Source organism: Varroa destructor, unplaced genomic scaffold (genome assembly GCF_002443255.2).
Source record: "Varroa destructor unplaced genomic scaffold, Vdes_3.0 BEIS01000003.1, whole genome shotgun sequence".
In the NCBI taxonomy this organism is placed as follows: Eukaryota; Metazoa; Arthropoda; class Arachnida; order Mesostigmata; family Varroidae; genus Varroa; species Varroa destructor.
The window spans coordinates 36,337,288-36,350,317 of NW_019211456.1; the positions used below are offsets into that span (position 1 = coordinate 36,337,288).

A 13,030-nucleotide genomic window follows, 5' to 3' on the forward strand; every position below is an offset into this window, starting at 1 on the left:
TTCTTCGTCTCTACGCTTTACTAAGATGCTGATCACTATGAAGTGAGCATATACGTAAATCTGTGATTTGATTCACGGGATATACACCTACGCAGCGAAGACACGCAAATCTTAAACGTTTGGCCAACATTGATATCCAGAAAAATCATCGTCTATCAATCATTACTTCCGGGCTAATGATGACTTACGGCTAATAACTAACAAAAACCATTGATGGCGAAAATCATAACAGTCGGCTCGTTTGTACGTTCTGAGTTCTGCTTGCAGCGCAGGACTGTCTATTGATGGCTAGAACAAACTTCGAAGTGTCAAGGGCGTATTTAAAGTGTAAATGCGAAGGGACACCACTGCACCGTTATTTCCGGAAGCGCGGTCCATTAAAGCTTTTAATACTTTGAAAGGCTATTTCAACGAACGGCGTACTTGTTATGTGTATTTCCGTTTTTTATTGTTTGAGTACCGTTTCGGCATTTATAGGATATCCTTCTTTTCTATGATTAGGTCCCTGTTCAACTACACCAGAGTAGTGGCAGCCGCACCGATAACGGGTCGGGTAAAAACTTTTCGTTCGGTGAGTATACTAAACGTTCGGGCGGCCTTCTTACTTATTTCGATTATTATGGCGCAATGATAGTGGATAATAACGGAACCGTACAATTGAAACAGGTCTTCCTGTAAACAGGTACTATCCTACAATTTTTACGCAAAACAAAAATAAGTATAATTGCTTGACGATTCTGCCTTGATTGACTAGGTCATTCACTAATGATATTGACTATTGCCTTCCTGAGCTACTGATGCAGACATACTATTTTTAATCAGCTACCGCAATGGTGAATAACTACCTTTGACATAACTGATCGAGCGATGCTAGCTCAACTGGGCATTATTCCATGTTTTTCATGCAGAACGAATTCCGCGAATATCGCGTTAAGTTTTCACACTCATATAAAGCTTCTATAGAATAATGTGTTCCATTACGGATGTTTTGAAAATGCTTTTTTCTTGGAACACGAACTCTCGTTTGTTTTTCCATCCGTTATCTGAAAACGCTTACTCCTCGGGCGCCGCCATCAAAAAAAGTTGTTTTTCTATACGGTACTTAGTTTTATTGGGGTTTTCTCGCTTTTAAACTGGATTTCAATCATCTGGTTTTCCGTTTTGAGTTAGATTTTGAAAGAAGCTCTTAGTGCACGGCTTAGACCCGCCAGATGACTTGAATATCACGAAAAATTGCTGTTCACTCAGAAAGAAGAATTGTCACTTGTTCTACTAGGATCACTTTGTTGAGTTCATTTTTCTGCCAGAAATAGAGGTCCCCAAGGGAAAACGAAATACCTCTAGCTAGGCGAGTCCCGACCGCCCGGCTCGGAACTCCTGGATGAAATTTTTAGATTTTTCAATAAGCAAAAGGGTAAAAAATGGAGAAGTCAACGTGACGTTTTTTTTAACGCTATACTCTGCTAAGCATGAATATGCTAGACCATTGGCTAATAATGGTAAATGTTAAAATAAGACTATTAAAACTTTCAGATTGATAGATAAGCGTCACCATACAAAATTCATCTATTTCAGATTTTTCTAAAACATGTACATTACCATCAGGCCAGCATTTCTAACGACGATTAAAAGAGCTTTTTTTTTTTTTAACAGTTTGAGAGGGTCGCTAGAGCGAAGTGAAAAATACGATTATATATTCAACAGAAAGAACGATGGTTCCCTTATTGGTTTTGTTGGATGCTTAGCTGCCATCTTCTTACCAGATTCTTAGTAGGATATGCATGGTAAAAGGAACAACTGAATGTACCGTGTCGGGCAATAGGTACCCGCATAGATACGCTAGAAAAAGGTTTTTCCATTTGATTTCACAATTTGAATACAACTGCAGGCAAGCGGGGTTAGGGTAAAAACGTGGAATGATATTTAAAAAAAACGAATGAATTGCTTACCAATTATTCATTAATCGACTCCAGAAGCCGCTGTATTAAAAGGGACAACAAATCCTTTCTATTATGTACTTTTTCGATCTGTACCTGCTCGCTGATGAGTTTTGGCACGAGGTCGAATCGCATTTTCTCGAGGCGTGGATCCTCCTTAAGCATGGCCATGGCGACGGGTGCGTATTGTCCTTCCAGATCAAACTCAAACTGTACCCCTGTAGCATAAAATGAAAGGCGATCAACAAGTGCTCTCGAAATCTAAAAATTATACTTTAGGTAACTTATTTACTTGAGTGAGTTCCTTATGCTGAAAGCCATCGGGAAGCACAAGTCTGCTGTGCTGTAAGTAAAATACTTCAAGCAGTTTGTCTAAGATCTTAGGTTCAGTCCCACTGCCGTTAAGCATTGCTTTCGGGGCCGTGACAGGAAACCGTCTGTCATCGCCTAGTTTCGAGCCCAAACAACCTCTTTCGCTAAATACGTTACTGCGAAACGATCACATAGAGATAGCTGCACCATTTGATTTAGCCGAGCTATTTCTCGTTGACCAATGGTAGCGTAAATCAAATACGAAAACAGTATTTAATTCTTATCCACTTCAAAATTTAAGGCCATTGCTAAAGCAACAGTAATATCATTCTGATAAGCCAATTTTTTTTCTCAACAGATCGTTTTACGTTGGATATGGCTATTAGGCACTCCATCAGACAGATGGCTAGCTCCCAGCATGAAACGAAGCCTTCTCGACTGAGAAAGAAGGCAGCCTCTTTTTAACCAACCAAATAGGCGCATAGCGACTAGCATAGGCAAGCGGTTTAATTATTCTTCCCCATCGCTGTTGTTGGATTCGACGTAGATTGCGGTCGAGACGTCAGAACACAACGTCATCGGCCTGCAGAGTCATTGTCCTGTAGTTCATTGTTACGTTCATCTACGTCAAAAATAATGGCTGCTATCCCTACGATAATATATACTACTCGAGTAAAGTCGCATATAATGTCAATAATAAAGTGCGTTCACTTTCCTGCTGCCCCCGCTAGCTTGGTTTTCTAACCCCCTGGCAAATGATGCACTGCATCTGCTGTGTCTATAAGCATCACCATCACGCTAGACGGAATGGGTAATTGTTTGTTCATTAATACCTGCGATGTATTAAGTATACAACTGTATATACAGTATCGATCGACCCATTGTTGTCGAGACCCTTGAAACCGTCACTGGGAACGTTTCGGGGCACAGGTTTGTTAGTCACCGCCTTAGCAGGTCTAGCTTTAGTATACGCAACATTGCAGAAGGGGGCAAATAAACGTAGTAATCAACTGGAACAATAGGCACTTACTTGCATTGTTCAGACACAAAAAGGATATGGCCGGAAATGATATGAGCCGCGCCATTTGGTGAAAACGTTTATGCTGGGAAGCGCACAAATAGTTGCGCGTTTCGAATGGCAAGTGTGATAAGAACGCATTTAAATCTTAGGACAAGGCTTCTGCGACAAAAATTTAGTTGGAACAGGGCACTGTAGACAACTGCGGATTTTTTATTGGATTGCGTCCTACGCATGATATTGACACTACCAACAGGAAATAAGTTCCAAGCATGATACAGTAACGTTAGGGACGTCAAATCAGATCAACTATTGATTTTCCGTTGAAAACATATCCACGAAGAGTTCAATACAAGTGTCTGAAGGTAAGCGAGGAATGGTTACAAAATAACGCGCTCCATAGGAAACAAGGAGCTTGAACCCGAAAAAGTGATCAATTTAGTCTCTCCTTAATTCATCAAAATGCTCTACAATTCGCTGTACGTGCAGTCATTCACAGGCCCGACCAATTCATCTATTTAGACGCGTCTGCCGGATATTTTTGACATTCAGCATGATTTACTGTACTAGTTGCTAGCATATCAGAAAGAGAATGTCGCTATGCTCCAATATTTTTTTCCCATTAGGTGTTTTTTAGCGACTTTAAGACTGCAGCCGTTGGAACAGGCCCATATAATGCCATGGCGTAGCATTAATAAATCGAGTTAGCTCTGTGCATATAAGCGCGAGTCATTCTCCCGTATGGTAGACTAAAATTTTCATCATTTATCACAGATTCAAAGCTCTGACCGTCTATTTTGTAGAAGTTCCGAGCATAATTATTCCAAGTATTCCCAAATTTATGTAGGCTGTCTTAGGCATACTTTGGTACGATATCTGGTATTGTGATATGAAAAGAATGGTTAGGCTGTCTAAGCCACACCATTTGTTTTCAATAAAAAACTTTTAAAATTTATAAAAACTCTTGGCGTTATTGAGACATATACGGGTCAGAAGTTCGGTGCAATCCGCATAACCGTTTTCCCTGACCAAATTTCAAAAGCTCGATCTGCTTGAACCCCAGCTAAAAGCTATGTTTGTGATTTGTTTATTGAGCTATAAAAAAAACCTTTGCTCACTATAGCTACATTTAGTAAAACAGCCTCAAACTAAACAGCGTTTTAAGTTACCCCCGTTGCCGCAGGATTTAGAGATTTCTAGTAAACAGATAGACGTAATTTTTTTTCTTCAACGTTCGCATTAGGTAAATATTGACTTATATACCCTGTCATTTTCTACGTATAGTCTTACTTGTTGAGGTCAACAAATTTATAGGCCCGTTTCTTTGTATCCATTGTCGCCATTGACTCATGGTAGACAAAACTGGTCAATTTTTTGTGACTCTCTTGAGACCCCCCACAAAAGAATCCATATCTCCTTAGTATATATGCAGTGCACGATTTCTTTCAAATGTATGCTTAACAACGAAATTCTACGCGGAACACACTGGCTATATGCGGAAATGATTATTTCTAATGTCCTGGAGCAATCTGCAAAGCTTTTCCGACTAGCTTTGCATGTAATCAACTTGATATTCACTAATATATTATGTGTAATAGATTTCTAGCCGGATGTCTAACGGAGCGAAGCGCGTTCCTTTTGCCACTGGAACATTGAGGACTGGAAGTTCATCTTGGGCTTGTCTTTCACACAAAATTGCAGTCGCTTTTCTACTTAGCTTTATGTACCAAATACGCGTATTAATCCTATTCTCGCCCCTCATGTTTGCCTACCGTTTACTTTTGAATCGTGCAAAGAATAACGTTGGAACCTGTCCCCGTACATAAAAAAGTGCACGCCCCAAATTCGTCCAATTTTTGGGCCGATTAAAAAATACAAAGCTCACTTTGTCTCATGTTAATGGCACATCACTCATTCGAACCTGTTGATCGAGCGTTACCTTTGTACTTCGTAATTTACGCGTTCTTGTAACGGTAATGATTACATCCTTTCATCGTCATGCTTGGGTCAATATGAATACTTAGCTGCTTTGGCAGCGAAGACATCCCAAGCGGCTTGACCCAACGGGAAAAGCAAAGTGTTGACCGAAAAGTATAAGGACTTCGGCCGTCGGCCACGCGATTGGCCAAGGCAATTCAGATTTTCGTGGTGAGCGGCGTTTATGAAGAGCGTGTAGCTTTAACGAATCGTCGACCGAAACGATGATCCCCAGGATCTCGAAATTAAGGGGTTACGAAAAACGTCGGGCACTCCTTCAGTAAATCACTATAGTCAAACCTGAACGAACGTTATTTAATAACGCTAATTAATCAGCACCCGTGGAAAGCTTATTTCTCTTCTTTGAAAACTGAAAACGGCTCCAGATTGTTCCTGTGGCAAGCATACTAACTTGGCAACCTGAACTGAACGTGGATCTCATATGAAAGGCCAGTCTCATTATGCCTTGCCAGTATATTAGATCCGGCCAATGCTCATGTTTAAAGTAAAATGCAGAGACATCTGAGTTAGACCTGATGTCAACGTAGTTCACGGTTCACGCAATCAAATACATATCCTCTGTAAATCCAACATTTTTTTGTACGCACCATATGACTCATCAAACAGTTTTTTTTTAGCATCTCAACAAAGCAACAACGCACATATCCAGCAAGACAATAACACCCTTAACAAAGTTTATACATTTTGTCACCTATAATTCAGTGATGAGCTGAAACAGCCTAATAAAGTAAACGAAGACGAAATAAGAGTAGCATATTTATAGGGTTAAATAACATACCATTGGGTGGGTTTCTAACAAAGGTACGTTTGTCTTCGGACAGCGAAAGAATTTGCTGTTTCATTTCCTCAGGGTTCTCACAGCCGGTCCATGGCAATGCGCCCGCGGAGTTTTTCGTTAGCGAGGCCAAAAACGATGCCTGCTCGTGATTGAAGTCTGCCAGGATGCTCTGTGGAAAAAAAATAAGCGTAACATTATTGGACAGATCAAATCTGCTCAACACGAAAGGGGCTTTCCAAATTATTCGACGCCACAATATTGATTCCAGTACGTGCGTGTGTATGTAAAGGGAAGTATAACTTCCCATTTTAATAAAGAGGAAAACGCATTAATTGGGTATTAATCGTTATCAATCGAATAGATAAAGGCATTGTGAAATCCTTGTAACCGGCTACCTATTTAGCTGCACAATCCAGCTGTTGCATACCTAAAAAAGATACAGATGAGTCTGCATGTGACAAGTTCTATTGGGTGTTGTTATTACTACATGATACTTATTTCCTGTGAATTCGACCACGACACATCGCCGTGATACGTGGGCAAAGAACATCGTAACGAACTGTGCCAGCCAAAGTTAACTTAAGCTATTTGAGGGACTAAATTATTTACAATATAACATCCAGGATTGTTTTTAATTCTAAGCTGCATAGGTGGATCTGCCTGAAATTCTCTGCGATACTGTCATGGTGCTTCTGCATAATATTTTTCACTTTCTTGTTCGAAAATTAACTTTGGTACACCCATTATTGTTAATGAATTATTCCCCGGAAATAAACAACGATCTGGAAGTAATGATTCGTTTTACAAATTTGCTGCACACTTGGGGCAAGTTCGCTACTCTTCCGCCCGCACCAGCATAATATTCTGCTTACAAAAAACCGAAAATACAATAAAAGTAGTCTTCCAATTTCTAATTTTCCCAAGCGATCATCAGAGTCAATTATACGGGGTGACATGGAAAAATCTCTTAACAAGACGTGTAGAGATAGATACAGAAGTGACTTCAAATGATCATGCGATGAAAATATCATTTACATTCTTTAATCCTTAATTGTTTTTTTAATTTCGCTTCCGCTGACTCCTTTCCTCAGTTTGGCAAAAACGATCCCATATTTAATCCCAAACCGCGGCTTTGTGGCTAAAATCTCCATATTGACGATTCAGCGCCTTTGCATTACGAGTTGAGTGCTGCCCTGTCTTCAGACTTGGCTTTTTAGCAGCCAAATGCTCTCTAAGAGCAAGCCGCTCGTATCTTGCCCAGCCCACGGTTGCTTTTTCTAGTTGGACGTAGGCCTCATTTTCAATGTTTCCCGCTTTTTCCGAGATAGTTTTGTTATGTATTATTCGACAATTTTTCCATCTATTTGCACGTCCATTAGAAGCGCTTGACCCTGCTTAGCTTCACAGTTAGTTTCCACAGCAAACGTCACTAGTACAATTTCGGCATTGTAGCATTCAAGTAATAGCCCAATAAAGAGGCAGTCTCTTTTTATCCGACGGATGCTTCTTTTGCCCCTTTCTGGTTAATTAAAAATGAACGAGTTCCCAAAAAAAGGACTAAGCAGGACAAGACATTCTATCACACAAACAAAGCTCGTGCTATGTGTTGAAAAAAAGACGTTCCTAAAATAGCGAAAGACCATGCCGTCCAGTCTAAGATATACCTCAAAAAAAAAAAAGATTATTAACAGGATTTCACCCATCAGCCATCTTCAACCATTTTGCGTCCCTCGTCGAAAGATCATGGGGGAATGCGTTCTCATTGCTATTGTCGTTGTCGTCATCGATACTCAAGATCGTACAACCCATCTATGCAGATGGCGAAATGGTGATTTTTTCCGGAGAAGATGGGGTAGCCGTACTAAACAGGAGAAGAACATCTTCTGCGATAGAATCTACCCCTTGTTCTGCCAACCCTCAATTTCCTGACCTCCCGTTTCTACTGCTTTTGCTGTGTAATCGACTGTACTAGACAGTATTAGAATAGCGGCTGTGGCGGCAAGCAGGCCTGTTCAACAGGCCATTTTATCTGATATACCACAGAGATTTCTCTAATCTTCAGCGTTACCTACGTCTGCCTGTGCACCCATCCAACTCGTAGGCTATCAAGTCAGACAGCTGATACACCGTTTTCAATTCTTCTTCCATTCCTCGAATACGTAGTAGTAGAAATGGCATTTCGTTAATCGTCGGAGAGATGAGCGGTAGCATCAGTCCTTAAACTTACTCAGATCAGCTTTTTTTGTCCTACTGGAGTCAGATTGTTAAGCCAGCTGCGCAAAAAAACGTGGCGGGCTGTCGTGATGAGGTACGCGTATATTTTTTTCGTTGCTGCCACACAGCTTGTCAGTGATGCTGAAAGCGGCAAAAAGCTACGATACAGACTTGTGATACCTGGCCTAGTGAAGCCATTAGTTAAAAAAAAAATAAGGACACCTTACTTATGAAATTTTGATTGTGAAAAAAAATCATAGTTCTTCTTCCTTTCTGTCAAACCCCTTCTTAGTGTTAATTGCTCTAAAGCTGCTGATGCAGTTTCTCGTAGTCCAGACGGCATTAGTTTTGCAACGTACTCCAAAGCCCAAATTACTGTTTTCGTAATATCAATCAGTCGGCTGCAACTGCGCTTATGTACGGCCAAAGGATTTTGGGTGATGGTGAGAATGTTTAGGACTATCAAATGAATAAAGCAAAACAACCTAGCGGTGATGAAATTAATTTCGAAATTTTTATTGGCCAGGTCAATAATAACCAAAATGTTTATAAAAAAAAAGGATACATTTTTAAAAATTTGTTTCAAACACTTATACTAACGATCAATACATTTTTTGAAGTCCCGTAAAAGCTTTAAAAGTATTCGTGAGTGACTCTGGAACTATGGTTATACCGGCATAGATTTTCAATTTATACATATACATATATAACCTGGTTCGTATGTATTTATATATATACAATCGATAACCTGGTTGAAACTCCGCTTCTAACAGTAAATTTTTCTAAGTAGACGAATACGCAATGCCCGAAAAAGACCGTTAAATCGAGCGGATGGCCAACTTTATTTTATCCGAGAAAATAGGCTTCGAGTAGACAGATAACATCTGTTACTGCCATAACGACAACAGAAAAATAAGTTTTGATAGTTGGACACGTGGCGAGGCCGAATCTGTGTTTTTTTTTTAAACTATTCCCGCGAATTTCAGATTACCTCCCTCAGCGCTGAATTTGCAAAAAAACAGATGTATTTCTTGGAGGAACTTTTTTTTAGGTAAGGATTGGACAGATGTTGTTACCTGAACTCGGATATAAATCCAAACGTATCTTGTAGATGTCTTTTTAAAAGCAAAGATAATCCCGGGATTGGATTTGTATATGGACGCTAAGTTATTAACGGTGTTTAACTTAATATACGTTTAACGTAGAAAAGACATAAAATTTGATTCTTGATCAGTTGAAGAACAGACATTTTAGAAGCCTAGTACGTTGACACTTAGTTCTTATGAACTGGACGGTTGGTAAAGCTAGTGCGATATTTATGTTAAATTATTAGACTCCACTACCTTTTAAATAGTGTTAGATTATATATGTATATCGACTTCCAAGCTAGATACGTATTCTCGTAAAACATCTGTGAGAAAAAATGTTGTATTTCTCCAAAACTTAGCCCTTGATAATTCGAACAAATTCGCCAAAACTTATTATCTACAGAAGCTAAATTAAACTAGCATATATATATAGCACATAGTATTCTCGTAGAAGTCAAGCTTGTAGTGGTTATCGTACATATTCGTAAAAAGTATAATATTACAGTTAGCATAAGCTCTTCATTTGACATTATTTGTGCAATATATATATATAAGGCACCATTTTTATATATATATATATAAAGTGGTGTCTTAAGTACTCACGTTCTCTTCGACTGCGGTCTTGACTTTCGTGGCCGTTTCGGTGACGGTCTTACCAGCCTTGTTGGCGACAGAAAAGAGGAAGCTTCCAAACGACTTGGCCCCCTCCATGGCCTTATGCGACACGTTCTCGACATTGTGCAGTACCTGGCTGGTGACCCCGTCCTCCCTGGCCTCCCCGGCTGCGGGAGTGGCCGAGGACGCCTTCCGGGAGTCACCAACCTTGTCCTTAGTATTGCTGTCCATGCCAGCTTCCGCGCCTTCTGGAGCTATTACTGCTGCTGCCGCTGCTGTCGTTGTTACTATTGAGCCTGCGGTCACGCCGCATCCGCTGTCGCCCTCAGCGGTGCCTCGCTGGAAAACGGGACACCAAAACATATATAACCAGCAACAACGATAAAATTAGAACAACTTGTTACATCTACTGTTTACATAATGCTGTTTATTAGGCGTTAAGGTCATTTGTCTGGATGAATGTACGAGGATTTAGGTTAGTAGGCAAAACAACTGCAGCAACAACACCATGGTACGAAATACCAAGTGGAAGAAGTTCACAAAGTTACATATCAGGTAAACACGCGTGCTTGGTTCTTCTGATCGCGATAAACATTTCGGGTGGCAAAAAAGGGCTCAATTATTGGCTTAATAAACATTCGTCAATGTTACAGGTCTGAGTTTTGACTTTGGAGATTCTCCAGGTAGATCCGCTTAGAAGATCAGACGCTTAAACTCGAGGCCGTTAATTTGTTAGTTGAAATTTTAAAAAGGTCTCAGTAGGAGTGTGACTTGAGTCTCGAAGGTCATTTAAAGATGGATGCACTCAGTACATAGTGTGTATTATTAGAAACTGAGTTAAATCGAATATAGCGTTCGCAAAATCTCTGCAGTTTATTCAGCCGATAGTTCCGACAGGGCTATGTCAGAGCAACAGTACAGTATTTTCAGCAATGTACCTCTTACAACGAATATATATCCATTTCGAGTGCCTCACAAACTTTCCTACTTTGCCGGCTCCTCTGTTTACGAGCAAATTTACCAGCAACAAGTAGTTCATTATTTCTCGCTTCCAACCAGAAGATTGAGAGGAAAAAGGACGCCCGTAGTCCATATTCCTTTTCTCCTGCTTTGCTGCTATGTATGTATGTACATTTATTAGCCTTTGTCCGTAAATCCTTCTTAAAAATGTAGAGACAATAGTTCCTTGATCCTTTCTGGGCAACAAAAACCCCTAACGATTGCGGAAGAGACTGATTGACTTACTGACAGAGTACGAGTAAGCTGACGACTTCTAATCGCCTATATATCTTATTTGTATCGGATCCTTTCCAGCGTTAGCGAAGAGGGTTCCAATAGATAAATTAGCCACGTGTCAACACGAACCCCCAGCAAAGTGCCTGTCGGATTGCTACATTCAAACCTGTTGAGACCGAGTACCAAATTACGTTAACCTGTACAGTTGTAATGGAAGTTACAGTTGTAATACTACCCAGTATAACATAAACGAAGTATGTCAAGGGAAACCAGGCCTGTATATCTACAATATTCTGTGCTAGTGGTCTGTAAACATTCAACCGATTGTCACAAACTGTCCAGCTGTTTTTTATAAAGTAGCTTTGTCTGACGGGCAACAGATGATTATATGTCAATGTCGTCTGCTAAATTTTCCCTCGCATAGTTACGCCACGTAGGCATTAAACGGCCCTCACAGGCATGATGATAATAATGATCAAGTAGTATATTAAGCTCTGTTGAACCTCTTTCATGTTAGTTAATAACAACTATAAAAAAAGATGCCGTGAAACTTCAATGAGGGTAGGATCTAGCAGGCTTTTTCACATAGGTGACGCAGGATTTTACGCTACTAGATATGCTGTGTGCAGTTGGCAGTGAACTTATCAAATGGAGTTAAACAAAGTCAGTTCCCTGAGATTCAGATCGTTAGTGACTTAACGAAAAGTTTGTCGTTCACTGACAGTGTTACGCAAAAAAAGATCGCATGGTCATAAATCGCCCGTCATGCTGGTCCCCAGGCGCTCGCACGGAGCTTATTATCATTCAAATGAGCAGTTTTTACTGGCAGCCTAGCTTTTGCAAGAGGTCATACTTGAATAGTTGCTACATGGCTTTTGTGCTACCATATCGCGAAGTACGTCATGGTCCGTTTTTTTTTAAGTAGAATAAGGACATAAATCCTTTGCGTCTATTGGTCGAAAAACTTAATACAATAGCAGTAAAACCAACGTTCTTGTGACGATCATATATGAAAGCAGAATAGTGCCCCGATAATAAACTGCAACTTACATACATAGCGGCCGCCATGTGATTTGCTAAGCAATTTGTATATTATTTTCGTCTACCAGACTATTTCGAATCATCTGAACGAGTTTACTTTAAATGCTATCTGGAATAAGTACGTCCAAAATGTTTGTAATACAGTATCGCCTTAGATGATTGGCGTCTCAATTTTCTGCGGACTATTTTGATGAGCTATCCTATCTTAGCTTCTATGCTATCTTGCGTTATTGTTCAACAGCTGAGGTTTACGTTCAAGTTTATTATTGTTTTAGCAAAGTTCAACTCCTATTCAGTAAGCTGATTTAATGCCAACTGATTTGAAAAAGTTTTCAACGGTTAACTTCACAGTATGCTTTAATCCGGATCTTTAAGTAGTTCGATAATGGTCAACGGTCGTATATAATACTTTTAACTTTATATATTAAACTAAAACGAAGAGACAGAACAGATCGAACTTACTCAAGGTCGGAGTAGGTAGAAATACGAGTTGTTAGTCGCTATATTTGCTCATCATTTCGATCATCATTCGAAGATCAAGTTGTCGTTTGAATAATTAATTGCACAGCTACCAAAAAGCTTCATTTAATTCGATGTGTGTCCGTTTTCTTCTTAAATAATGTATTATTTTAAACGTCATATGTAAGGTTATCTTTGTTCTTTTCAATTGGTTTCTTTATTTACATCGCCATTTAACATTAGAAGGATATTCAAACAGCTTTGCCCCAGGAGATGTGCGGAAGCAAACGTACCCCTGTCACAAACCCTCGTAATATCTCTTATAATATATATA

At 39.8% G+C, this 13,030-nt stretch overlaps 1 protein-coding gene across 4 annotated transcripts in view; it reads right to left on the minus strand.

Moving 5' to 3' along the window:
* The window catches only part of Sap47 (Synapse-associated protein 47kD), a 43,715-nt gene that overhangs the window by 10,665 nt on the left and 20,020 nt on the right, over positions 1–13,030 (minus strand). For all 4 annotated transcript variants that reach the window (XR_015322671.1, XR_015322670.1, XR_015322672.1 and 1 more), the window contains exons 2-4: positions 9,949–10,299; positions 6,044–6,212; positions 2,034–2,155 (exon numbers count right to left, since the gene is read on the minus strand). Coding sequence is in view for 1 of the 4 variants with exons in the window: in XM_086982226.1 (XP_086838352.1) it covers positions 2,034–2,155; positions 6,044–6,212; positions 9,949–10,299 (642 nt within the window). In the remaining 3 variants the exon portion in view is untranslated. The remainder of the gene's footprint in view (positions 1–2,033; positions 2,156–6,043; positions 6,213–9,948; positions 10,300–13,030) is intronic.